We start from the raw sequence: 27,152 nt of genomic DNA, 5'->3' as shown, positions 1-27,152 counted from the left end.
CTCAGTATATTTTGACTCCTCTGTTTTGTTGCTCTGTCCACTACTTTCCGAAGTTCCCTCAGTGCTGCTATCAGACACAAGCAGCCCCTTCTCTGAAATCATCAAGTTGACACCCCCTTTTTTTTATTCAGGTTTCTACGGCAATAACACCAAAACACAGCTTGGATTAATCCAGCCATGTCCATGCAGACCCTGCCCCACAGCTGAACCCAGCATGCAGCAGGGAGACAGAACCCTGGCTGCCAATAACGATCAACCACCAGTCAAATGTGTTTTATCCGTTATTCAGGCCCCTACCATCAGCCAGTGATCTGCCACACTCACCAGAGTCAGGCCAGGCTGGAAGAAACCAATCATTCGTGGCTCCTTCCTCCAGTTGCGTGCACTGAAACTGACCCAAAGGTTCAGTGTCATTTGTGTGTTTTTCCTCTGGAAATTTGATGTGGAAGAGTCAAAACGATAAGAAGCAAATCTGTTGAGCTTCTGTCAGTTTCTTTCCTGCCTACTGAAACAGAAAACAGCTTGACTCTGTCTGTGTTTAAACCAAACATTTTACTGTTTGGCTCCAATTCTTCACTGCATTTATCTGGCAGCTTTAGTTTCTTTGATTCTCACACAAAACATGTGATCAACTTAATCAATATGATGCACTGTAATACATTAAGGGCACACATTCTTGGAAGAAACCCTAAAAATGCGAAAACGCAAAAACATAAATGGCCCCATCTAGAGCCGGCGTTTGGTTTTTCCGTTCTGGGTTTCTGTAGAAACATGGCGTTGCAACATAGCGGTGCAACGATTCTTTCTAAGTCCTGCACACTGAAATTTTAAGACTGGGATTTGACTACTTTTCCCATCGCTGATTATTTATAATATGTGTATCTTTTGCAGTTTGGAATATCTTATGCATATTGTTTGTTGAGCTAGCTGTAAATCTGTGACACTGGGTCAAAATAACTATTTTGTTTTATTTTATTTAATTTTATTTTATTTTTATTTTAGATCTGAGTTATTAAAAAAAGATATAAATCAAAATAATAATCAAAGCACAGTGTCCTAAATCTGCTGTCCTTTCGTAGAGGATACTGGGGCAGCTGCACAACTGGGGTGCCAAACAGATGAAGTCACATTCAAATAAAGTCCCAGTTAATCTGTTTCATGAGTAATGGTGATAGTTGTGTTGTAAACAAGTTTTATGAGCTCAGAAAATGCTTGCTCAAGAAAGAGAAAGATGGTTTTGACGTTAGGTAAGCCAGTTAAGATTGATTTAATGTCCCTTCATTACTTAATCATATTAAACAAGCAAACACTGTGGTTGTTTGTTGGTTGCCAGTGCGAAGTCAGCAGTGTTTTCAGATTAATAATGGGTTTTTAACTGGCGTGTATGACGTACAACTCAGTCTGCATTAGACTGTAGGAAAAACATTGTAGGAAAGAGTTTGACGTTTTCACTATTGATCAAAGACATAAACATGCTTGAAAGCAGCATAAATGTTGCATCTGTGAAAAACTTTATATTTCCTTGAGCATAAATTGATATGCTGGAGTTGTTTTGAAAGTAGGACAGATGGAGGGAGATGATGTAAAGAAGAGAGGAAATGTGAAAACGGGGCCAGTTTGATTGAAGAAATGAGAAAAAAGACAAAAAGTAAAAGTACACACCAGTCACAGATTAAAAACTACGATATAGTTAAGATTTGTGTTTGCTTTTGCTATTTACAAAGACTTGGATGAGAATTTAAGGGTTTTGTGAACATGTCATGATGTCAAATTCACAGTGATACCCAAAGTCACCACTTCAAACATCAACTGAGCACAAGAGAAATGCCTGACTCACTTTAGTGCTGAGGTGTTGAGCAAACACTCGTCACTGCTCAGTGTAGGTACTTCCTGCCGCTGTTGGAGAGACTCCACTTGGAGGGAAAGCTAGTATGATTCATGTAAGATAATATTGGCTGAAGTGATCCCACTATTGAGTAGAATTTTATCAGCAAACTCATCTAACCAGGAAGCAGTCTGGTTAAAATGAGAAGCCATGTCTGTCTCATTCATTTAATAAAATGAAATGCTATCACTCATCTCTGCTAAGATTTGGTCCATCAGTGTTGATACAGGACCTCAAGCCTCTCAGAATAAGAAATACTGCCAGAATTCTGACAAGACCCTCTTGTTCAGCAGATTTGTTCAAATTTAACAAGGAAAATTATGGCACAGACCTAAGTTCACTGAAAAGTTCATGAAAAGTCCTTACTCAGAAATGATTTTGACTTGGACTTTTGGAATGTCTTATTTTTGTTCATTTCATTCCTTAGTTGGCCAGTTTTAGGACACGTTCAGTTAATTTTGGTTTGGGATACTCTCCAAAAACCATTACAATTCTAAATAATTACCCGTCTATGCAATCCACAACCACATAACCAGGAAATACTGTATGTTGCACTGTATGTTTCTGCAAACTACGGATAAGTTACATAACATTTTGGTGTTGTTATGAAACAAACTGAAACTTTATGTTCCAACATTGATGTGGTTAAAGTAGTTAGGGGGAGGCACAAAAACCACTTGGCTGATTAGGAAAAAATGATGTTTTGATTTAAAATACCTGGTTTTGGGGGCACAATCCACATTAAAAAAACAGCGACAGGTGACTACAAAACACCCACGTTTGAGGACTAAAAATTTGCAGGAAACAAAGCAATAACTTTCTAAAAAAAAACAACAACCCAGTTTCGTTGTTTGCTGGTCTAGAACCGTGGTCTGCAGCTCTGCAGGCGTCCTGCCCTTTCTTCTGGTGACTGGGCTCATTTTTGTTTCAAGATGCATGAACACATTTAATTTATTTTAAAAAGCTTTTAGTAGGATCTTCCTTCTCAAAGCCTGGAGGTTAGCTGCTGTGCTTGATGGCTGTTAAAGATTAAAAAGAAGTTTTATCATTTGTAGTCCAGATGCACACGTTGATAGACATGCAAGCGAAGATATTCATAGATTCTATTGGTTATTTCTGGAGGGTTAATGAAAAACATTTCAGGCAAATCGAAAGAATCAGCATTTTTTCTAGCGACCACAGTCAGGGTCAGGCGAGGTAAACAGATGGAGACGAGCACTGATAAAAGCCTCAGTTGCTTATAACTAATACCGCACCAAACATTTGTTAAGTATAATCTCAGCCCTGTCGGCAGAAGAAAATGTTGGCAGTGTATGTTTTTTGCAAACCATTAATGTTGTAATTGCATGTTTCATAAGTATTATGTCAATGTTTCAAAGTGACATAGTTTAGGTTGATTTGACTCGTATGAAGGCGGAGGAGATGGTGGTGGAGGATGGTGTCACATCTTGGTGAAATGCTTTTCAAGCTGCAGACCACTGTTCGAGACAAAAAAACTACAAAACTGATTGTGATTTAGCAAGTCACTTTTGTGAATGTTTTGTAGCAGCCCATTTGCTGTGTTTCCAGCAAATGTTTAGGCACAAAAAGCGGTTGTTTTTTGCAGAGACATCATGCTTTTGTGGCTGAAATAGTGGCATGAAAAGCAGTTGTTTTGTATGGTTTTTACCAAGACATTACTGCTTTTCTTGTTGGAATTATGCCCCCAGTACTTGGTATTTTATGCCAAAACATGAGGTTTTCCATCATAACCAAGTGGTTTTTGTGGCTAAACCTAACCGCACCTTAATCAAAGCATTGTTGAAACAAAAGGTTTCAACATAAAGTGTCAGAATAGCCACTACATAATAACTTACAAATGTAACAAATCTGTGGTTTACAGAAAGGTGTATTTTTTTCTTGAGACTGGGTTAATAATCTTTGATATGATCTTTTTGTTGATATATGTTGTAATATAATAGTGAAAAATTACAGTAAAACAGCAAGAGTCCAATATGACTAGTCAGACAACTTGAACATTTTCGAACAGTCTTAGTTTAAAGGTTAGACTTTCTTTTCAGTTTTGCACTTCTGTCTTGATTCAATCAGGTATTACTAATAAGCCTTACTAATCTGCTAATTTATCAGAGCACTATATCAAAGACATTATGAGTGGATATCTAAAGTGTGTGAGAAATAAAACAAAACCTTTCTTGTTGATAAGGTAAATGAGGAAGTACAACCTCAAGTATGAGGAAGAGAAATTCCTCTAATGCACAATTGTGTTTGAAAGCTTCAAATCAGCTGATTATTGACACAAACGTTTCGCTGTTCAGTGTTTATTTTATTCCTACCTAACTTTTTAATGTGTTTCAATTGTACCACAATGATATATTACTTTAGCTGAAAACACTGCAGCTCTGTAGCTGGCTGATGGTCTCCCAGATTCCTTTTGGCTATTCTACAGAAGTGAATTGTTTATGCTGTGGAGGCTGCGGTCACTCACTGGATGTGCAGTGGGCGTCCAGCCAACCCGTAGCCCACAGAGACGGCCTGCTACAGACCTCCCTGTCCTGTCAGCTGACTCCGTTTCCCAGGGTCCCCCAATCCAAAAGGCCATCAGAGTCAATCTCTGCAAACACACAAAGAGGAGAAGCTGGAAAAATGTTTACATTCAAACAGAGCAGCCAAACATCAGCGGCTAAACAGCTCGTGGAAATGTAATGAAGAGTTTTAATCATTATAGTTACATTTCATTTTAATTACATCCCTGTTTCTGTGTATGTGTGTGTGTGTGTGTGTGTGTGTGTCCAGAGCAGTGATGTTTTCCATGGTGCAGGTCCTCCTACCACAGGGCCTCTCAGCAGACGTTGACTCAGCTTGAGCAGGAGTCATTAAAAACAGCCCAGCCTGCAGCAGCTTTGGGAGAGCCTCTCGTCATCTCTGAAGGGCAAAGCTTACCAGGGTCTGACACCTTATTTTGCAGAAATTTCGCCCCCCTTTGCAGAGGTGCTTTGATGTGTGGGAGTGTAGGAAGGAGGGGAGAGAGGGCATGAGTGTACTCCCCTGCAAGGCCCGGTTAGCGATCAGTTTGAGCCGGAAGGAGTCACTAAAACAGACTGCTGACAGTTTTTAAAGAGTTTAAACAGAAAGTGGCTGTTTACTTTTCTTGTCATAGTTGTGAGATTTTTAAGAGATCTATCCTTGAGTAGAGTCACATGATGTTTATGTAATAATGGTACTTTTTGTTTCTGTTTTTCTCAAAAAGATTTTTTTTTCTTTACATCTAACTTTGGTCAGTCTCAATTTTAGTTATAGCATTTTGGTTGTTGTGGGTACAAAGACTCCTGGCTTTGTAATCCAGTGTTACAATGATAAGGCAGTTACTTCAGGTGTATACTGGTCTGTATCAGTTAAAGGGACAGTTCACCCCAAAATCAAAAAGCACAAATAATGCATCTTACCTGTTGTGCTGTTTATCAGTCTAGATTGTTTTGGGGTGTAATGCAGAGTGTTCCAGACACTGGCCACTGAAATGTATGCCTTCGCTCAGACTTAATGGAATTAGATGGCACTTGGCTCATTGTGCCGAATCACACTCGCCAATCATATCACTGTGCAGGAGGAAGCCTGCATCTCTGCACAAGATGCTCGTGCTTGTGACAGCGCAAGATGTAATCTTGTAATTTAAGCCAGCTCGCTCAGTGGTGCGTGATGAGCTAGCAGTGGATGTCATAGGATTTTATAATAACTAGATTACAAATGGCAAGATGACCTATTCATTCCGATTGAGTTGCTCACCTGGCGCATACAATATGCAGCCCACCGAACATGCACAGTGGTGTTTCTCCAGCTGGCTCAACCCATGAGTTCCCTATTGGCTCATAGACTTTAGATTGTTTTCACATCACAGATTTTTGAATCGTTTTTCTCGGCACGAGGAAAGTTTTACAAATATTAAGCCTCCATGGATCAAATATTCATAAAAGAAAGAGTCACAAGTGACCGTTTTTGCAGTTTGAGGTGTCCTGTCAACAGTTTTATCTTTTAAAATGGTAGTGTTTGGTGTGGAAACCTTTCTAGTTGTGTCTCCATCATGTGGAGATGAGGAGAATCCTGTGACAAAAAAAAATAATTGGAGGCAATAATGATATGCCCAATCAATATGCGCCTCTATTCAATCATGCCGACATGGAGAGATGTCTGACACGTAGACTCAAGCACAGCAGAGTTCTCTGACTAACAAGCTTTGCCATCTACACTTAAGACATATGGGTGATGCTAAAATGAGAATGTGAAATCAACACATAAAAAAAGCACAATGATTACTAAACCTCACAAAAATCCCCTTATTCTTATCATTAGGGAATAGCCAAAGAAATGTCACTACATACACACTAATACACAGTGGTTACAGATCATAAGATGTTTGTATACTCATAAAGTCACACCTCAATTTTGTGGTTTAGGCAGGTGGGCAACATTTTCCAAGTAAGCTTCCTTTACACAGAAACATAATGTCATTAGATACAAACATGATGTTATATACAGTATACAGCTACGTGAGTGATGTGCCACGTTCAGTAGTTGTGACCTTAAGATACACTTTACTGCTTCATTAAAACATTATCAGGCATTGGGGCACCAGCTGCAGCTGTATTACACTTCTCATCTAATTCAGCAATTGAACAGTTTATATTTTCAGACTATTAATGTAAAAAATGTAAATCAGTAAAAATTGTTACAAGTCATGGCTGTTATTACTAGTGAGCCAAATACTTAGTATGTCATGCAGTGCTGGTTTTGATGCTAATTAAAGATAGTGCTGCAAAACATTACTTATTGACATTTTTAATTACATTTTACCGCAGTTTTATGAACCCTTGACTGTCCTCTGGGTTAAATTTGTGTCTATTTTTAAAATTAGCCCAGTGGAAGCTGGTTGTAATACAGAGAACCATGTAAAAACATCAGAAGGTAATGGTGTGCATTCAGTGGGTGATTTCATACATTCCAGCATCTAAGAGCAGTGTGACATCCCCTGATATTACCCCCACCTTTTCCTTTAGTAAAGTCCCTCTTCTTTATTCGGCTTCTGTCTCATCTTTTGGTGAAGCGCTCACACACTGAGGCCCACTGTGGCAAGGGGCCTATTCATGAGGCCAAGAGACAGTGAAGGGAAGCACAAAGAGCTCCCCACACACTGGAGAGGGCTGTGAGCTCAGCGCTGACCCCTGAAGGATGTGTGTGGGCTGCACCCAGACACAGAGGCCCGCCGACTCCAGGGCCCAAGCTCCTCCCCTCCTCTGGACTTGACCTTTCACTAAACCCGTGCAACTCCCAAAACAACCTCAAACAGACTGTCAATAGCAACTGGATGAGAGTAATGCCTGAATGACATAAAGTCTGAATGGTTATCGACTTGTTGCCAGCTAAAAAACCTCTAAAGAGTCTCTCCCATGTTAAATGCTGGCACACGGCACACAGCTTGAGGCACAAAAGCCAAGCGGTGAGAATGAAATAGCTAACAAAGTTGCAGCTGAATTTTGTGTTAAAAGACAAGTCGTTGAGTTTAACTCCCTGAGCCATAAATTAAACTATAATATTTAGACTATTTCTGCCTGGAAACTTCACAGACTTTATACTGCTCGTAGCTCTTCTCTTTCTTGCCGATGGGAACTGTCACAGTTCTGGTCCAAAGCCATTGTTTTAATGCTCCTAAATATTTTCATGCCAAGAAACATTTAACACCATTTAGCAGAAAGGAATTTTCATTTCGCTATACGTCTGAGACCCTTTTGTCTGTGTGTGCTTGCAGTGCTGGACCAGCTCCTAATGGAGCTCCACCGCTTCCTGCTCATCCTGGACAAGGAGACCCTGAGTGGGAACGCCACCATCCAGAAGGGCTTGCTCTCCGATCTCCTCCACTCCTACGGAGCATCCAATGGTATGAAGAAAAAAATCCTTCCACACTTTTCAAAGTGTAGTGGATATATGTACAGTGGAGTACTCATCTGCATCAAATAAATGTAGATCAATCGGCTCAGTGGCTTAAGCTTCGTTTATACTCCTGCGAGACACTGTCACAGGCCAGATGGGCTGCAAGCTACAAGCATGCACGGAAGTGTTTATGCTCAACATGTGTTCATTGCAATATGCTCCAAAATACCAAAATATTCTGTGAATAAGCATGAAGTCATAGTGTTGCCAAAAAAACACTAAAAGTAAAGTAGGCTGCCGGGCAACAGTAGTAAACACAGATGTTCCACCAGACATTGCAATTGTGTACAGTAATTATTCCATAGGGCTGCCCCTTGAAATTTGGAGGCTCGACTCATCAGTCAGAGACCCTCAATCAACTGAGATTGCTTCAGTCAATCAATCATTTTTTTCTGTGCGGTGTACTTCTGGGGACGCTGTGGTCCTCAGAATTTGCTGCGGAGGGAATGCTCTTGACTTTCACTCCTCTCTCTGCAGCTGCAGACATGCGGCATGCATGGACGAGAGAGAGAGACTGCAACATAAGGTGACAAAATGGTGAATTTACAGCTCACAGCAAGTTAATTCCATACCAAAAAAAAATGGATTCCACACCAAAAAAAATGGATGGATGTTGAAAATTTGTATCGAGCTGCCAAATCTAATACAACTGGCATACTCCTGAATCGGGTACAGCCCCATAATCAGCTGTTAACCTTCAAGTTCAAATTCTATAACACTTTGTTTTCCCCAGGTAGCCACTCGTACCGTGTCCTTGCTGTCTCGTCCCCGAACCGTCGGCCATCAGTCAGTCAGCTCGCTTGCTTCAGCACTCCATTGACAGTTCAATTGTAGACATTAAACATGTTGACTATAACAGAAAACAAAACTTCATGGGTAAATGATGAAACTCCACTGTCCATTTTCCTGGCGGCACTCAGAAAACATCTTTTCTCAACTGGGCTCCACACCTGGTCTGAATCTGCTCTCTTAATTACTTCCGGCCCCCCCTTTCAGACTCACACAGGCTCTGCCCTGTGGTAAGCCCAACCCAACTAGCCTGACAGCTTAAAAAAGCACAGCAGAAAGCATCTGAATCAGCCTGAATTCAGTGAATGGTTAGTGCCACACCAATCAGTAAACTATAATACATATATCTCTACATAATAACATCACTCACCATATTTTTAAAGCCCCTCAACTATACTACAAAAAACTTGGTGTTGTTAAGGAAATACAATTCTCAAACAGTATTCTCACTTTGAATTGATTGAGGAACTGGTTTTGGTGGATATTCTAGGGGAAACTTTTGGTATTTTTTGACACATGCAACTAAAAACAAAGACAATTAGGAAGTGAAAGGTTGGAAAGAGATCAGACACCTCATCACATGAAATTAGGAAAATTACAAAATACAGCAAAGGAAGAGAAAGCTGCTTTGCCTGGCTTAGAAATAAGTGTTTTGATGCTGTATATCTTAAAGTCTGTAGCAACGCAAGCAATGAAACTTTATCACAAATACCCCTAAGTCACATGTGAACTGAGAATGGGTCTGTGCTTTTTCCCAGAATGTTGTTTGATTGTGTAAACCACAATTTTTTCTTTGGTTATTTTACTGTAAGACCATCTTCAATTTTCTCAGTGTGATAAAATCTTCCCTGCGCTGTGTTATGAGCTGACATTTACCCCCCATGAAGGCTATAGAAAGAGTTACTGTAAACTTCCAGCTCTGAGAAATATTAGTAAATCTTTGTATTTAACATAGCTGTTGGCAAGCTTTCAGTTCCCATTGTCAGTTGTCAAATAGGGATGTTACAGTGTTCTTTATTTTTATTTCTTAATGTTGTGGTATCTGTGATTACATGACAGTTACATTGGTTGAGGTTCAACCACAAATCTTTAAATATGGGTCATTCAAAAGCTGTTGACTTGCAGTTGGTCAGCCTTTATGCAAAGCACCTTATGTAACTCGTGGTCACCACAATTCAATAAGCGTACATTGCCGACTATGAAGCAAACCACTCTGGCATTCTTTTGCTATTTTAAACTCTCAGTAACCACCATGTAATAATTATACTCTTGCAGGCTTTTATTAACAAATACATTTGGGGTCTTTTATCCCATTTTGGTGAGTGAAAACCACACTGTGGTGGCTGGATTAAATACTTTCGCCTGCATTCCTACTTCCCTTGCAAAATCATCAGATTGACCTTATGTTTGTGGTTATTAGTTTTACGCTCACAAGCAGGATGTAAGCACAGTGCCTCTTGCATCATCATTAAATGATCAGAGCCCGTTAACGTGTCCTGTCAAACAGCTTAAGACGAGTTTGTTATTCTTACTCACTGGTTCTGACACTCAACATGAAAATGTGGAAACTGCTTATGGGCTGATGATTTATGATTCCTAGAAGTCAGTTAGTTATGATGTGAACCAATGCTACACTGAGCCACATCCAAGCCTCAGTCCACAGGTGTAGGATTAATTGGGGATAATAAATGGCAGCTGCTTCTCCAGAAAGCTTTGTGTTATACGAGACAGTAAAAATGTCCAGTCTGGGGCAAAATCTTTACCTCATACCAGAGATGTGGACTTGAGTCACGCCTTGGACTCGAGATCGCCCTAAGACATAAATTTGACTTTAGATTGGACCTAACAAAACCAAAAAAGACTTGCACCTTGAACACCAATGAAACGTGACTTCACTTCTATTTCAGCCTTTTGACTTGAAAATACTTGATACATTGCCCCATGCACAAAATTTAAAGTGTTATTTAAAAAGTTGCCATGAATCAATCTATTTCCCTTCATTTCCTGAATCAGCTAGCATTACCTATATTTATTTCTAGCAAGTCAACGTGAAATTCCTAAATCTGACAGCATCCAGATCCCAAAGATGGCTTCAATGACATACAAAAACTGCGTAGTAGTGAACAAAAATGAATTGTAGTTTGCAAAACATGCTGGTCAAAAATTACAGACAGAGATGCAACAATTTTTAACGTTGTTCCACACTGAAAGTTGCACAAAGAAAAGTTATTCAAGGCTAATATTATCGTAGTTAATGATCGAATGTGTAGCTTACATGATCTTAACAGTTAAGTAACTTTTTAACGTCTTGTTTTGACAAAAAAATTTTAATTTAAAAAGCCTCTGTTTTTTTGTAAATGTAATATTGGTATTAGTCTACATTTGTTGAAGATCACTTTATGACTTGTTTAGGATGTTGGTATTTGACTCTGGACTCGCCTGTCTTGACTTGGGACATTGGTGCAAAGACTTGTGACTTACTTTCAGTGACACAGTTCTTTCACACTCACAGTCATTCTTCAGTTGAAAGAGCCAAAATGAGTTTTTCCACTCCCTCTCTGTCTTCTTTCTCTCTCTCTCTCTCACACACTTACAGACACAAGTGTTCACCACACACACACATACATACACACACATGCACGCGCGCGCACACACATACGCACACACACCAGCAGTCATGCTTTTCCATGTTCAGGTCCTGGACTCGTCTCTCCGTACTTCCTCTCCTGGCTCCAAGCTGTATCATTTTTCCGAAGCTGCATTTATCCTCTGGGGAACGTTCACTTCCTTTGAGCAGCAGCTTATAAATAGCATTTCAACTCTGTTCCCCGAAAATCTGTTTTCACTGTGCAGGCAAAACATAGTTTCAATCTGCTGTTGTTTGGTTTCTCCTTGCAATATCTATTTCAAAGGAGTAAGCTCCTCCTGAGTAAAACTCAAAGTTTGAGTCTTGTTTGATTTCCTCTGGGGGTATAATCTTAGTCAGCTAAAATATTTAATTCAATGAGATGACCTTCTTTAAAACTGTGCTGCAGCTCCGGAACAAATTCCCATAACAGGTTAGAGTAACCAGATGGAGCCGAAAACCACAGGGTTTATTGTTTGAGGAATTACTTTTTATTCAAACTGTTTATGTGGCAATGTTATGGCGACGTCTTCGCCAGCTTGTAATTACTCCACGCGTAGATGCATGTAAACCAAACACAGGCCTTTTCTCACCAAGCTGACTTTAGCATTGGTGTATGACATGAGATTTCATCATCTCTGCTTTTTGCCTGAATGACACAATTTCTCACACTCACCCATAAATATTTACATTTGAGTGCAAAGAGAAGTTAAGTTCAGTCTCTAATGGCAGCCCTGATTTTAAGAGCCCTGACACACAAAGCCGACAGTTGGCAGTCGGTCAATGTTGGGCTGTCAGTAAGCGTCTGCCGCCCTGGTTTTTAAGGCCCAGACACACCAAACCGACATCAAAGAAACGCTGTAAATAAAGACCAACTATTACATCACCTCACGTCGCCTGTGTCTCCGCCAAAAAGTTCCACTGAACACAGAGCAAAGACTACAGCCAAAAGCCAACAAGCACCTCAGTTCTGTGCACGCGTGAGAGAAAATAACTTTCCACACTAGAGGGCAGCAGTGGACTGTATTTATCATTAAAAAAGAAAAACTGGAAGACCGACAGGACCGATGTTGAAAGAACAACAATTACATCGGACCCAGTGGAACTCATCAGTGCATGAAATCAATCTGACTGGCCAACTAGCATCTTGAATCTATCCTGTTGGTCTTCCAGTTTCCCTTTTTGAATGAAAAATACCGACTACCAACACCTGCTGGTAGAGATCGGTATTTCCTCTACATGCATGCACTGAACATACATGCTGGTTGGACATTGGCTGTATACCTTGCAGTGTGTTAAAGAGCAACTTTTTGGTCAAGGGACAGATGACCTGAGGCAACCAAACAGTCGGCTTTGGTTGGCACTAGTTCTTTGTTGTCAGTTTGGTGTGTCTGGGCCATAACTCCTCTCACCGTGTGAAGCACTTCCTAATCACTGTGTTTTTATTGTTGTCACAGCCAACCACAACTATGACAAAAATTACTGTTTGTGAATATAAATTCTATGCAGCTGTTGAGTGGATGTAAAATTTCACTGGACTGTTCCTAGCAGTCCAGCTCCTGAATGTGGGTCCATCATCCACGTTCAGGTTAGTGGTACGATCTTTGAAACTTAAAAGATAGAAGTGACACAGTGCTCTATCTGTGCAGGCAAGAAGCTTTCTGACTAATGTCCGATGAATGCCAGCCACGGTGAGAGTGGGTGTCAATAATGGTCCCATCTGTTTGCACAATAGACTAGTTGTTTTGGGTGAAGTTCCCCCTTTAATCCTGGACTTTTTACAAACATGATTAAAGTTTGTTTGGCACTGAGGTGGAGTCGGATTTTCCCATTGGTGCTACAAGTAAATTCCATCAGAAGCAAAATGTGCACGCTCTTCTTGTGATTGTATACAGTGAAGTTACTTTGTGGGAGAGGTCTATCTCAAAGATACTTACTATAGTGCAAGACAACTTTAAAAACTTAAGTTAAGTGTCAGATTTTTGAGATCTGCACTGACACTTTACATTACGGCTTATAAAACATAACATATTAATGTATTATATACCCCAAAGTATTATATATCATTAAAATAAAATTGAATTTGATGATGAATCATTCTAAAGCAGTACATTTGTCCTTTTATCTCATTTAATTATGATCATTATCAAAAGTAGAGACTTTAGAAGACAGTTTCTAAGAATACTCTAACTATTTAGTGCATGCATGCACTTTGGCACATATGTCGGGTGTTCTGTCGTGTGGTATTCAAATGACTTCTTCTAGTTTCTTTAGTTAAACACATTGTTAGCGTTTGTGGTAACTACAAAGCAGCACTGTCTATGCTGCAGTTCACTGCAGTCAGCCATTAACCACCCTTTGCTGTCTCCTTGCAGGTGCTGATGAGGAGTATATCTACATGAACAAAGTCATTGTTACTGCGAAGGACAAAGGCGGCAAAGGTGTGAGTTTCAAAAGATTCCACTCCAAAGTGTGAAACTGATACATGATGATGATTTCTCTTTTTCTGACACATAGGTGAAATTTAATCTATAAAGAAAGGAATTTTATTCTTTTTGTTGAAAACAATGGACTTAATATAGAGGCATGGCTCAATGAATGATAATGTCAGTCACATTACCACTTTGGCCCACGCTAAAATAATTTTCGGATGGACTGCCATGAAATTTGACCAATGATTTTATCTTTTGCCACCAACAGGTCAAAATTTTACCCAATCAGCCTCAGCTCTAAATTGTGCTCGGTGCTAATTAGCAAATAGCACAAATTGCAAAAATAAGTTCCAAAGCTCCTATGTTCCCCTGGTTCCAATATTTTTTAGGGTCCTATGTGCCAAGGGTCCTTTCATTCCAAGGTCATATGTTCACACATTAACTCTCATGTCTTATTAGCACCACTTTTTCACTCTCTGTCCCTAAAATAGTCTTGGTTTACTCTGCATATCTATACATAAGACATCAGACAAAGAGCCATAAATAGATTAAAATGTAAAACTGACACGTCAAGGTTTTAGACCCCCTTTCCAGGTCTTTTTTCCTAACCGTAACCTGTTTGGAGATGGGAATAGTCAGGTGTTACAGATATCTCAACTCAACCTGACCTTTGACCCTTTTCCTGACCTTAATCTGTTTAAAAATTGAAATTAACTTAAGCTATAATTTTTTTAATTCCTTAATTGTTCAGGATTTTTTTAAAATTTCTTGGTCTACAACTCATTTTGGAACTGTTCTCCAAACAAAATTTTTTTTTCAATTTTATCTCATCAAAGACTTGTGCCAGTACATTTTAATCACTCTCAGATTTATTATTTTAGTTCCCTAACCTTACCAATGTCATATTAAGTGAATACATATGTAAGGAACATCTTTCTCAGGTTCCCATTATATGCTATATAGATCTGGGTAACATAGAACCTCTGGGAACATATGAATGACCCCCAGAGCTGCCAGCATGGCTATAGACTCTTATTTGAAGACATCGATCCATTTAAGCAGCATTTCATTGCCTTGACTCGAAATAAGTAACAAAGCAAATGTTCAGTAAAACATTTTTTATGTTACTGTATCCATTTACCTAGTGCATCAATCCAGATATGATAACTGAAATCCCATCATGTCAAATGTAGCTGGATCAAGCTCTGGATGTTCTCTGTAAAGGATGTTTATTGTGAAATCATGTGAAGCCTGGAACTAAACTTTGGTATTTTGAGGTTGTCCAAGTAGGTCAAACACCATTGCATACTTGTGATGTCATTGCATCTTATACTCCTTAATTTGTCATGATTCAAATGAGTAGCAGACATGAGAATAAGCTGCCACAAGCAGCAACCCCCTCAGCTCCCCTCCTCTACCCCACCATTTCCTGTCTGTTTCTTCAGAGCTCCTCACCATCTGAGGCTGACCTGTTTTGTTTGGACAGTGTTGAAGAATGTGGTTTCAGTGAGCACTAGACTTAACACACATATTTTCAGCAGCGACGCTAGCAAAGCCACAAGCTGTCTTTCACAGAGACTGATGGAAAGTGGGGGCTGAGATGTGAGAACTAAGGTTTCTTAATCACTGATCATATGGTAAACCTGAGCTTTCTCTCTCAGCTAAAGTGCAAGAGAAGACATTTAAGCACTTAACGGCAATATGACATAAAGATATCTCACTGGTATTACACGCACAATCCATGGGAAAACACTGAAAACAATTTAGTTCAACTTGTTCCCATCTCCATAATTCCCTGAGCAACAAAGTCATGTGCTCCACAGGTCCAAGCTTTTTTTCTTTTAGCTATCCAATGCTTAAGTATGCTTAGTAGCTTAGTTCATATTTGAAACAGAGAAAAATGCATTGAGAAAACTGAAGGAAATGATGTTGCTCTGCTGATTTAATGCTTGGCAAGAAATGATTATTTGCATTATTTTCGCAACGACCTCTTTAAAGGACAAGCATGTTGGATTTAGTGACATCTTGTGGTGACATTTCAGATTGCAGCCAACTGAAACCAACTTTGGTGGTCAATGCAAAAATACAAAAACACAAATGGCCATATCTAGAGCAACAAACATGGCATAAGGTAGGCTAATGAAAACACAAGTATTAGTTTCAGGTGATTATGAAATGATGAAAACATAGTTATGAATGGCCTATTGAATTCCATTTCTGCCAGTATACCCTCCTAAATCCTACACACTGGACCCTTTAAGAAGCACTAATGATGTACATTAAAAGAGCTGTATGCAACATTCAGAGTATATCTATGATTTAGATTCTGGAGTTGGATTTTCTACACATGGCTCTCAACATAGGTTGTGGATAGGTCAGTAAGGGTGCTACTCAAATGCTTTAACAATGGCAGCAGTGCTGACAGGCCCACCATAGTTAACCTGGGAGGGAATTGGAGGGTAGACGCTACGCTTCCACAAGATCACTGTCCCGATATAAGTGGTAACCGCCCTATGAGCACAGTAATGAGTAGCTTGGATCAGCTAGCCATTAGGACGCATTCACAGGGACTCCCATGTAGTAACATGCACTGAGAAGCTTGGATTACAACACACAAACAGTAAGTGTGACTTCATTCTCAGCTCTGGAAATAGTGGTTTGCTGCTATATTAATGCCCTGAATGCCATACAGCTCCTTTAAATGCTGGCCATCATTAATGAGAAGGCAAATCCACTGAAAACCATAATTCTTAAATATCTTATGTAAAGTCTTCTTTGATGCTCTTGATCCTGCACTGTGGTGTGTGTTTTGCATAATAGGGTTGTTGCTACCATACAAATGCTCCCTCTTGATTTGGGATATGCGGTCACTATAATTTAACAATGAAGGGTCTGTGCTCACAGCGAGGGTTAAGGATACCAGGAAGCACTGAAATGTATAGAAGACATCTGGACATCTGGAAATAACATTGAATTTAAAAAAAAACGGACAGAATTTTGACGCACCAGTTTCAATTATGCCTTAATTGTATATATATTTATTTATACCTGTTATTCACTGACCTCCCTTCGCTGTGCTTTCACGACCTAGATGACAGATCAGATGCCTTGGTCAATGGAAAAGCAGCAAAATATGTCCCCGTCCCACAGAAGAGCCTTCCTGACCTGCCACCTCCCAGAGCAGTAAGTGGATTTAAAGTGGATTTACATGTGAAATGATTTTTTTGAGCCCCTGCCAATGTGGTGGGAATGGTAGCAGCATGATTGACCCCAGTAGGACTGCTGAACTCAACAAAGTACATGGGAAGGTTTAGTGGAAATCATGATTTTCAGCGGTATGCAAAAGGAGCCCAGAGACAAATTCCAGCACTAAATGTAATTGACAGCATTTTAGTCCTTTGTTACAACAAGAACATCACTGAAAAACATAGGTATTCAAGCTAAAGTACTATGGATTCATATTACATGTTGCCAGAGAATTCCATCAGTTTTTAATATACTAAAAACATTGCCGTCTGTGGTCATACAAGCCAAAAACATTTCCCACAACCCTCAGAGACGCAAGCTTGAGGCTATGTGAAATGTACTCTCCCACAGAAACAGGTATTTAATCACTCGAACCTGGGGAAGTGAGTATCCAAGAGTGTGTGGTGTGTTTTATGTCGACTGGGAGGCCGGTGGCTCCTGAATTGGCCCAGTGTGACTTCAGGAAAAACGTAGAGATCGAGAGGTTTAAGAACATCCCGTCAGTGCCTTTGAACTTTACACACACAGGCACATACACAGTGGCCTCTCCTAATATAAACTACAGTAGCAGCTGTTGTTAATCAGAACAAATGCATAGCTTCAGCACATGTGTATTAGTGTGTTAATGCATGTGAAAGCGACTGACACTATGCAGTCATTTAGTGTCCTTTTTAATTCTTATACTTCCAGTTTAGAAACCCTAAAAGACAAAACATTGTTCTTCACAGTTGTGGTATAGCTTCCACAAATCCCTCAGATGTGTCTGGCAAAGACATTTCTTCTTCCTCCCCTTCTGTTTCCAGCTGTGGTGTAACTGGTCCCGTCTTGGGAAGCCTGAGTAAACACGTCCACAGTGAACCACTCTTTGGAAATCCCTTCATCTGCCTGCGGGGCTTCCATCCACCTCCAGTGATGGTGTATTCAAGAGTTAACATGTGTTTCACTGTGAACACAGAGTCCCCCCTTATCATTGCAGAGAACAGCGCCCCTTTGCTGTTGATGTAGTGTCCTGGCATGGCTGTCCACTGGCCTGTCGTGATGTTGTAGCAGTCCATTAGACAGCGCAGAAAGTCATCACAAGGTCCGTTGCGCATCACGTACAAATTGTCCCGGTGGGCTACCATACAATGGCCGTAGCTTTGAGGTTTAATCATAGTGGTCACAAGTTTCCACTCGTCTTTAGCTGGTATGTATTCATATATATCTGTTGTGTCTGGTGGTTTCCAGAAGCAGACAAACATCCGTCGTCTTGCAACAGCACAAGCTGCAGATGCTACAGGTCTTGGTGCGTGATGTATAAATGTCCACTCTGCTTTCTCAACATTGTAACTCTCTGCTGTGGAAATTGTCCGTTTTTGGAATTCGCCCCCAATAGCATAGAGTCGGCCCTCGTGCCCCAGCAGAGTGAAGTCATATCTTAGTTGCTGGGGACCAGGAAGACTTGTCCAAACACCTGAGTCCGGGTTGTAGCAGAAGCTGCTGTCCACTGTGTCCTTCCCATACCCGTAAACTCCCCCTACAATGTACAATCGGTTGTCAAGCACTGCCACTCCAGCCATGGAGGTACTGCAGAGAGTTGGGAGGTTTGTGAGATGTTTCCACTCTCCCTCTTTTTCATCAAGGTAACAAACAACCCTAAAGGAGTCCTGTAGCAGCTCCATTGAAGGAGAGTGTGTGCCTATAGCTATGTAAGTAGCCGGAGAAAGTGATTGAGAATACCGAAGGAGGTCTTCAGGGATCATACTCTCTGCTGCGTCCTTCAAATCATCGAAAGCATCACAAAGAAAAAGAGCGGCACAGTGAAAGAGTGCATGCACCCCATAGATGGAGGCTGCATGGTAAAGCAAGAGGCAGTTGTCTGAGTCAATAATGTCACAAAGGTACTGCACCAAACATGCAACCTGCAGGAAAGCAGCACACTCTACGGCTTCTACAAGCTCATCCGGGTCACTGAGAGAGGGGGACTCTCCTCTGCAAACTGCAAGGGCGATGAGGAAACCCCTTGCACACACACCACCCTTTAAATAAAGCTCTTCCTGGTGACTTTCTGTCATCCCGGAGTGAAAGAGGGCGCAGAAGTAGTTGCTGCACCTTGCAAGCAAAGCACGCTCCACAGTGAAGCAGCTCTCTTCCACCCTCACTCTCACCCAGCCCGCCTGGTGCTGCTCTCTGTCCTCTAGATCAAGGGTCGCATTCTCTGCATGAATATCCCGGTTGACTCCCAGGCCTTGGGGCACTTCCATGATCTTTTAAAGTCTGTTTTCTTCCTCCAATAGGCTCTCAAGTGACAATGCAGCGCATGACTCGAGCATAGAATAGCCATTTTTTCCCTAACACTGGACGGTAAATAAGGGTTTGTGGGGCTTCCATTGCGTCCCGTCTGCATGGTCTTAAAATAGTGGCACTATAGATAGCAGCTGTGCCACTTGCAAGCGTCAGGCAGGGAAAGGAAAACTGTTGACATGCACACTAAGCGGTAACGTGGCTGCAGACAACTGGTGATTATCATATCCGCAATATAATTGGCTAGAATAAGTATTCACTGAATTATTCATGATTATGTTATCTGCCAGAGCTGCCCCTTTAAATCCAATTTTGTTTTGCATGACTATTTTAATTTTATGCATGTATATTTTCTATATATATAGTTGAAGCTTGGAGGGAAAACAAAGCTTTCTTATTTTTAGGAGTAAAAATATGAACACTTTAGAGAAGGTTAAAGTGTTCCCAAGAAGACAAAATAATGGCAAAATAAATACAATGTGTGCAAAATTTGTGTTGTCTTTTTTTTCATTTTCTTTCTGCTTAAAATATTAGAACAGTGTTTCTAACCAAAAAGTTGTTTTAAGTGTTGAAGAGATAGTAAAGGCCCATAGAGTCCTCCTGAATCTGTTTTTCAAACGCTGATTACTTTTATCAATACCTTCTCCTCTTCTCTGAGCTCCCAGCTGTGCGGGCGTGCGCACGTGTGTGTGTGTGTGTGTGTGTGTGTGTGTGTGTGTGTGTGTGTGTGTGTGTGTGTGTGTGTGTGTGTTTTCACTGTGCCTTATTCTTGGCATGGGAACCAGGGATTTTCCATGTTCCTCTGTCTGTTCGTTTTTTGGGCTCTTTTTCCCACTCTTTACTCAAAGCCCCCTCCACCACACCCCTACTCCTCCCCCTTGCTTTGTAATTTATGCTCTGACTCTTCGATCCATTCCTTCTACCCAATGTTTCTGCGGTGAGGTTGTGTGTGAGAGAGAAGTGAAAGAAAGGGGGCTAAAGGGACTACCAGAGAGCTGGAGTGATTGCCGAGTCTTCTTATACACTTACAGACAGACACCTGGCATGTTCTTAATCTTTCCCCGTCTTGGTTTAATATCAGTCCAGCTGGTCTGAGGAATGGCTCAGCGTACTCCTCTTTAGCCTTGGCCCAAACAACAGTTCGTTTTTTGGAAATGAGTGAAATAGAGAGAGAAACAGAAAGAAGGGAGAGATAAGGGTGGGTGGGCGGACAGGGGGGCTGCTGCTGCAGCTCTGGAATGCCTGGCTCTTTGTTTTAATTAATAACAGATGCCTGAACTGCTGTTTTTTCACTGTGGAGCAGTTTACACTGTTTGTGCTATCCTGTGTGTGTGTGCTTGACAGTGTTTTCTGCAGAGAAATAACTTTTTCTTAGGAAGTTCCCGTCAGCTCTTGAGCTTTTGTTACGGTTTCTCTTACTTGTAGGGGTCATGGTCTCAAAAATCTCTTTAATGGTCATTCAAATAGATTAGGTCTAGTTTCGTTCATATCAAAACCAAAAAATGACACAACACATACCCTGTTCTCGATGTTTCTTCTGATTTAGTTTCGAGTTTAGTTTAAAGTTAAGATGCATTAATCTTCAAGTATTTTGTTAAAGTCAGTGGCACATATTTGTTTTGATCCCGTGATCTGAGGGCTTGTTTACTCCCATCATTGTGAAACTGGCTTCGTTTTGTGCCTCTGTGATCTGTGGCATCGTCCATCTTCCTCTGTCTAGGCCTGGGTCTGAAAAAGCCAATTAAGTGCCCCTATTTAGATTATTTATGAGGCTCCATAGTGTTGGTTCTTTTGTATTGTGGTGCTAAAAGGGTTTATCTATGCATCCCAGGGTCTGAAGTTAATATTTCAACTGAGATGCTTTGATGCAAACACAGCAGTTAGAGCCAAATAAATTAGTGAAAGTATAAACTTCCTCCAGGCAGACATTCTGTCTTGTTAAAGGTGTAACTGATATCGTTAGTAATGGCTCTGTTCCACTCAACTGTTAGTGTACCAGTGAGTAAGTATGCAGCTATTATTACTTACACACCAATGTTTGACAAGCCTGTTCAAACCAGGGGAAAAAGTTTAAAGGGACAGTTCACCCCAAAATCAAATATGCTCTTACCTGTAGTGCTATTTATCAGATTGTTTTGGAGTGAGCTGCTGAGTGTTGGAGATATATCGTTCAGATGTCTGCTTTGTCTCCAATATAATGGAACTAGATGGCACTTGGCTTGTGGTGCCAAAGCACCAAAAAATAATAATTAAAAAACTTTTTTTTTTAAAACTCAATAGCAATGCCTCTTTCCACAAATCATGACCTGGTAATTCACTTACAATAATCCACAGACTTTGTAGACCATATCACTGTGCAGAAGTAAGCATGCATGTACTCATTGATGTAAGGCTTGTGTGCAAGATATAAATATTATCCTTGGCTGGGCTGTAATGTTAGGTAGTTCAGTGGTGATAGGAGAGCTAGCAGTAGATGCATGCTTCTTTCTGCGCAGTGATACTGTTGGTGGGTGTAGTTCTGAGGAAAGAAAATAGTTCTTACAAGAAACTGCTCACAACAAGGTCTGTGGATTATTTTAAGTAACTGGGTCATAATTTTTGGAAAGAGACATCTTTGTTGAGTATTCAAATGCATTTTTTGGTACTCTGAGCACCACTAGCTGAGTGCCATCTAGTCCCATTACACTGAAGAGAAGGCAGACATCTCTACAGCTGATATATCCAACACTCAGCAACTCACACCAAAACAATCTAGACTGATTAAAAGCCAGTAAGAGGAAAAATATGTATTTTTTTATTTTGGTGGTGACCTTTCCTTATAAACTGTTCTTTTTTTTGTACTTGTTTCTTTTAAATGGCTTGACATTGCATCATTCTGAAGATATAAGTAAGATAATAGTCTGACATTTGTATTTGCTGACACTTGCATTATGAAAAATCTTTAACAGCTGCATAATGTAGAACTGATGTTACCCTCCTTAAACCGCAATGATAACATCTCCGTCCCACTCATTTCTTTGAGGATCTTTTCCTCTACTCTCTGGCATGCAGGCTAATCACACAAACAAGACTCTTCGTCACTATGACTGCATGCGCACCGTGACATGACGCCAGTTATTATGACAGCTTACTGCATCTGCTATGTATTACTGGAAATGTGGCAGATGTGATATGGTGGGAAAAGAGCTCACAAGCAGGGAATTCCCTTTCTACTTGGATCCGACTGTCTCTGACAGCCAACATCAGAAATTATGATTATGTGATTTTATACAGATTTGTTTTTCAATATTTTGTCGGTCTGTAAATCTAACCAGTAACTTAATTACAGCTATAGGGTGGTATCTGAAGACCCACCACAGGTTTTATAATCACAATTGTTTTACAAACACAATAAATTACTGCCTCGCTTTTGGCACAAATACACTTGGACTTAATGATGATCTGATTAGACTTTGGTGGTCATAGGTCAAAGGTCAAGGTCAATGTGACCTCGTCTGTCTTATTATTTTGATCACGATATCACAAGAACACATTGAAGGATTTTTTTTTAAATTTTGGCACAAACGTCACATGGACTCCATGATGACCTGATTAGATTTTGGTGGCCAAAGATTAAGGTCACTGTGACCGTGCGCCTGTCTCATTATCATGAACGCAATATCTGAGGAAGGCCATGAGGGAGTTAACTCAAATTTGGCACAAACATTCACTTAGACTCAAGAATGAACTGATTAGACTTTGGTGGTCGAAGATCCGAAGTGAAGGTCACTGTGACCTCACAAAACATGTTTTGGCCATAACTCGAGAATTTATATACAAACTATGACAATAGTACATGTATAATAGAATATATTGATGAAATGAGGACGTTGAAACGAGGTGTGTATGAACCCAGATGCAGTACGCTAACACTCAAAGTCAGTTGGTAATAACTTTTATTATAACCAACACGAATAAAGTTCAGCTCACAAATGTTCAGTCCGTTCTTCGGGTGAATTACCCCAACAATGTCTCTGGGAATCCAACGAGATGAAGACACGGAGCTGGAACCAACCGTGGCTGGAGAGCAGGAAACCCCGTAGCTCGGGAAGCCGACAACGTGGGCAGCGTTGTCGGGGACTCGCTGGGTGGGTCGGGGACAGGCAGAGGATCCGTGAGAAACAGTCCGAGAATGCAACGGTACCGTCGAGGAGCAGGCTGAAGGATCGTGGTAATTCGGCGGGAGGTCTTTGCCAGTGGAGCCGTCAGGATTGCAGAACGCCGAAGCGAAGCACGTGGTCGGGGACAGAAGGCAGGTAGGTACACCGGGTAGCAGGCACGGAGGGTTGGTCGGGAACAGGCTGAGTCGGCAACAGGTAATCTGGCAAAGGAACGCTGGAAAGTCATGCATGGCAGAGGAACAATCTGGCAAAGAGTGAGTGAACTGGAGAGTCTTAAATACTGCACTGATTGGAGATGAGCTGCAGCTGAGGGGAGAGCAGGCTGCAGCAGTGGGCGTGGCTAGCAGGTGGAGCAGAGCAGAGTGAGGTGAGTGGAAAAGTACTGGCAGTGAAGGAGAGGAGGAGAATGCAGGAATCATGACAGAACCCCCAAGGACGGCCCATGACGTCCCCAAACCCAAAATCACAGAAGCCGGGCGGGCGGCGGCCCGGAAGGAGGGTCAAAACTCCTCGGACATGGCGAGCCCGTCATCGGCCGTCATCGACATCGTCGTCATCGTCGCCAACGTCACCGATAAATGCTGCCGTCGTCCACTGTCACCGTCGTCGCCGCCGTCAGAAGGAGGATCCCCCCTGGCGTGCACAGAACCCTGGAACAGGTCCTCAAACCAGAAGGGCCAGGGAAGAAGCGAACGGAGGACGGGCAGAACGACGACCGACCAGCAGCAACAGCAGGACGCTCATCCGGATGGCGCTATGGAAGTCCTCGATGAGGGCGGTCCAGAACCTGACGCAGCGGAACCCAGGACCGTTCCTCCGGACCGTACCTCTCCAGTCGACGAGTACTGGAGACCCCTGCGGCGCCTGGACGAAGGAGGCGACGGACCGTGTAAGCCGGTGCCCGTCAATGATCCTAGGTGGAGGAGGCGGCTGAGCGGCAGGCTGCAGAGGACTCTCCCGGACGGTTTGATCCTGGAGGCGTGGGCAATGGGATGAATTCTCATGGCGGGGTGGCGTCAGGCGGACAGCCACTGGGTTGATGACCTTTTCAATAATAGGGAACGGACCGATGAACTTAGGAGCCAGCTTGCGGGAGTCCACCCTCAGCGGAAGGTCCTTGGTAGCCAACCAAACCCGTTGACCCACCTGGTAGGGGGGAGCCTGGGATCGGCGTCGATTAGCCGTCAAGGTGTATGGCGACCCTTGACCCGCAACAACGTGGTCGGGCTCGGTTCCAGGTCTGGCGGCAACGGCGAATAAAGTCCTCCACGAGGGTAGGCCCGTCTCCCCTCTTGGGCAGGAAACAGAGGAGGCTGGTACCCTTATCGCAGACTGGAAGGGTGAGAGGCCAGTGGCAGAGCTCTGAAGGGTGTTGTGGGCAAATTCCACCCACAAGAGCTGCGAAGACCAGGAGGCGGGGTGAGATGAGGCCATGCAGCGAAGCGCCGTCTCCATCTCCTGGTTCATCCGTTCTGTCGGTCCATTGGATTGGGGATGGTACCGGAGGACAGGCTGGGCGGGCGCCCCAAAAGTCGGCAGAACTCCTTCCAGAAAGCTGAGGCGAACTGGGGCCCCTGATGGAGACCACATCAGAAGGGATGCCGTGCAGTCTGATCACATGCTGGAGGAGCAACCCCGCAGTCTCCCTTGGCAGAGGGAGCTTGGGCAAGGGCACCAGATGCGCCATCTTGCTGAACCGATCCACCACTGTCAGGATTGTGGTGTTGCCTCCTGACAGTGGCAGACCGGTGACGAAATCCAGAGCGATGTGGGACCATGGGCGATGAGGAACAGGAAGTGGATGCAGATGACCGGCTGGAGCCTGACGAGGTCTTACATTGATTACAGACGGGACAGGAGTTCTAGAAGTCTTTGGTGTCAGTAACCAATGGGGCCACCAGAACCGTCGTTGCAGGACCTCTCTAGTCGGGTGATCCCAGGATGACAGGTTGAGGAGAAGAATGAGCCCACTGCACCTCTGATCTGAACCCCTCAGGGACGAACAGGCAGTTCTGGGGACATGAACTGGGACCCGGCTGTTGTTCCAGGGCCGACAGGATACGTTCCCTCGATCTCCCATGTGAGGATCCCAGGAGTTGGGAGGCAGGAAGGATGCGGTCAGGAGAGAAGACTCCTCCTCCTCCTCCAGGAACTGGCGGGACAGAGGCGTCAGGCTTGATGTGTTACAGGGACCCTGGGCGGTATGAGAGGGTGAGCGAGAAGCGAAGCGAAGAGGGCCCAGCCAGACTGGCGAGAATGAGTCTCTTGCAGTTGGATGTACTCCAGATTCTTATGATCAGTCCACACGAGGAATGGAACCCTGGCACCCTCCAGCCAGTGTCGCCACCTCCAGCGCCAACTTAACACGCCAGGAGCTCACAGTTACCGATGTCATAGTTCGCTCCGCCGGAGAACAGGCCGGAGAAAAGAAAGCGCAAGGATGCAGCTTCCCCATCCTTCGGCTGCCAGAAGAACTGCTCCCACCCCACATCCGGGCGTCGACCTCCACCACGAACTGTCCATCAGGATCGGGGATGAGAGAATGGGAGCAGAGCTGAAGCGCCCCTATGAGGTGGTCGGCGTTGTCAGCTGAAGACCAGCGGAACGAACCTTGGAAGAGGTAAAGCGCCGTGAGGGGCTGCCACCGTGCTGTACCCCCGGATGAATCTTCTGTAGAAATTGGCGAATCCGAGGAAGCGTTGCAGCTGCTTACGGGAATCGGGAACAGGCCATGAGGTAACGGCGGAGACCTTAGCAGGATCCATCTCCCATACTGTTGTGACTGATGATATAGCCGAGGAAGGAGACAGAGGATGCATGGAAGTCACATTCTCCGCCTTTACATACAGGAGTTCTTGAGGAGGCGCTGCAAAACAGTCTGCACATGATGGACGTGTTCTTGTCTGGAACGGGAAAATATCAGAATGTCGTCCAGATAGACAAACACAAACTTGTTAAGATAGTCTCTGAGGACGTCATTAATCAGGGCCTGGAAGACTGCCGGAGCATTGGTGAGCCCGAAAGGCATCACCAAATACTCATAGTGTCCAGTGGGGAAATTATTGAAGGCCGTCTTCCACTCATCCCCTCACGGATCTGAACCAAGTGGTAGGCGTTACGTAGATCAAGTTTCGTGAAGATGGTGGCCCCTTGCAATGCTTTCGAATGCTGAAGCTATGAGAGGGAGAGGTAACGATTCTTAACAGTGATCTCGTTCAACCCCCTATAGTCAATGCAGGGCCGCAGTGAACCGTCCTTCTTCCCACAAAGAAGAACCCGGCCCGGCAGAAGATGAGGACGGTCGGATGAGACCAGCTAAGAGTCTCTGTTGTAGGTGTCCATGGCCTCTCTCTCTGGTGCGGAGAGAGAGTAGAGCCGACCCTTCGGAGGGGCCGCTCCAGGAAGAAGGTCGATGGCACAATCAGGCGGTGGGGGCGGCAGAGGTGGCCCTGGCCTTGTCAAACACCTCTCCGTAGTCGTGGTACTCCGTGGGTACCCCTGAGAGATCTGGAGCGGTGCAGGAACGGGAAATCCCCTTAGAAGACTCCCTCCACTGAAGACAGGTTTGCTGACATGCCGGACTCCATGCCACAATGTCGAACGGTGGACCAGTCAATGTGGGGATTGTGATGACGCAGCCAGGGGTATCCGAGGATCAGCGGCAGATCTGGGGACCTCAGGGGCGTGGAATTGAATGGTCTGCGTGATGTGTACGGACAGGAGCATGGAGCGGGAGTAGTCTGATGGGTCAC

At 42.9% G+C, this 27,152-nt stretch overlaps 2 protein-coding genes and 1 long non-coding RNA gene across 4 annotated transcripts in view; 1 reads left to right on the top strand and 2 right to left on the bottom strand.

The window, feature by feature from the left end:
* afap1l2 (actin filament associated protein 1 like 2) overlaps positions 1-27,152 on the top strand; it is a 52,836-nt gene that overhangs the window by 8,374 nt on the left and 17,310 nt on the right. For both annotated transcript variants that reach the window (XM_042507638.2, XM_042507639.2), the window contains exons 2-4: positions 7,683-7,811; positions 13,655-13,720; positions 16,803-16,894. In XM_042507638.2, the coding sequence (XP_042363572.2) occupies positions 7,683-7,811; positions 13,655-13,720; positions 16,803-16,894 (287 nt within the window). The remainder of the gene's footprint in view (positions 1-7,682; positions 7,812-13,654; positions 13,721-16,802; positions 16,895-27,152) is intronic.
* The window catches only part of LOC148186326 (uncharacterized), a 40,318-nt gene that overhangs the window by 7,137 nt on the left and 6,029 nt on the right, over positions 1-27,152 (bottom strand). Inside the window, exon 2 of the long non-coding RNA XR_015775075.1 lies at positions 4,371-4,496. This is a non-coding gene — a long non-coding RNA (uncharacterized LOC148186326). The remainder of the gene's footprint in view (positions 1-4,370; positions 4,497-27,152) is intronic.
* Positions 15,636-19,371, bottom strand: LOC121958601 (kelch repeat and BTB domain-containing protein 13). The gene has a single exon (XM_042507640.2). The coding sequence runs from the start codon at positions 19,198-19,200 to the stop codon at positions 17,680-17,682; it is 1,521 nt and encodes a 506-aa protein (XP_042363574.2). The 5' UTR covers positions 19,201-19,371; the 3' UTR covers positions 15,636-17,679.

Source organism: Plectropomus leopardus, chromosome 19 (genome assembly GCF_026936395.1).
Source record: "Plectropomus leopardus strain MGB_pleo_1.0 chromosome 19, ASM2693639v1, whole genome shotgun sequence".
In the NCBI taxonomy this organism is placed as follows: Eukaryota; Metazoa; Chordata; class Actinopteri; order Perciformes; family Serranidae; genus Plectropomus; species Plectropomus leopardus.
This window is presented reverse-complemented; position numbering and strand designations above follow the sequence as displayed.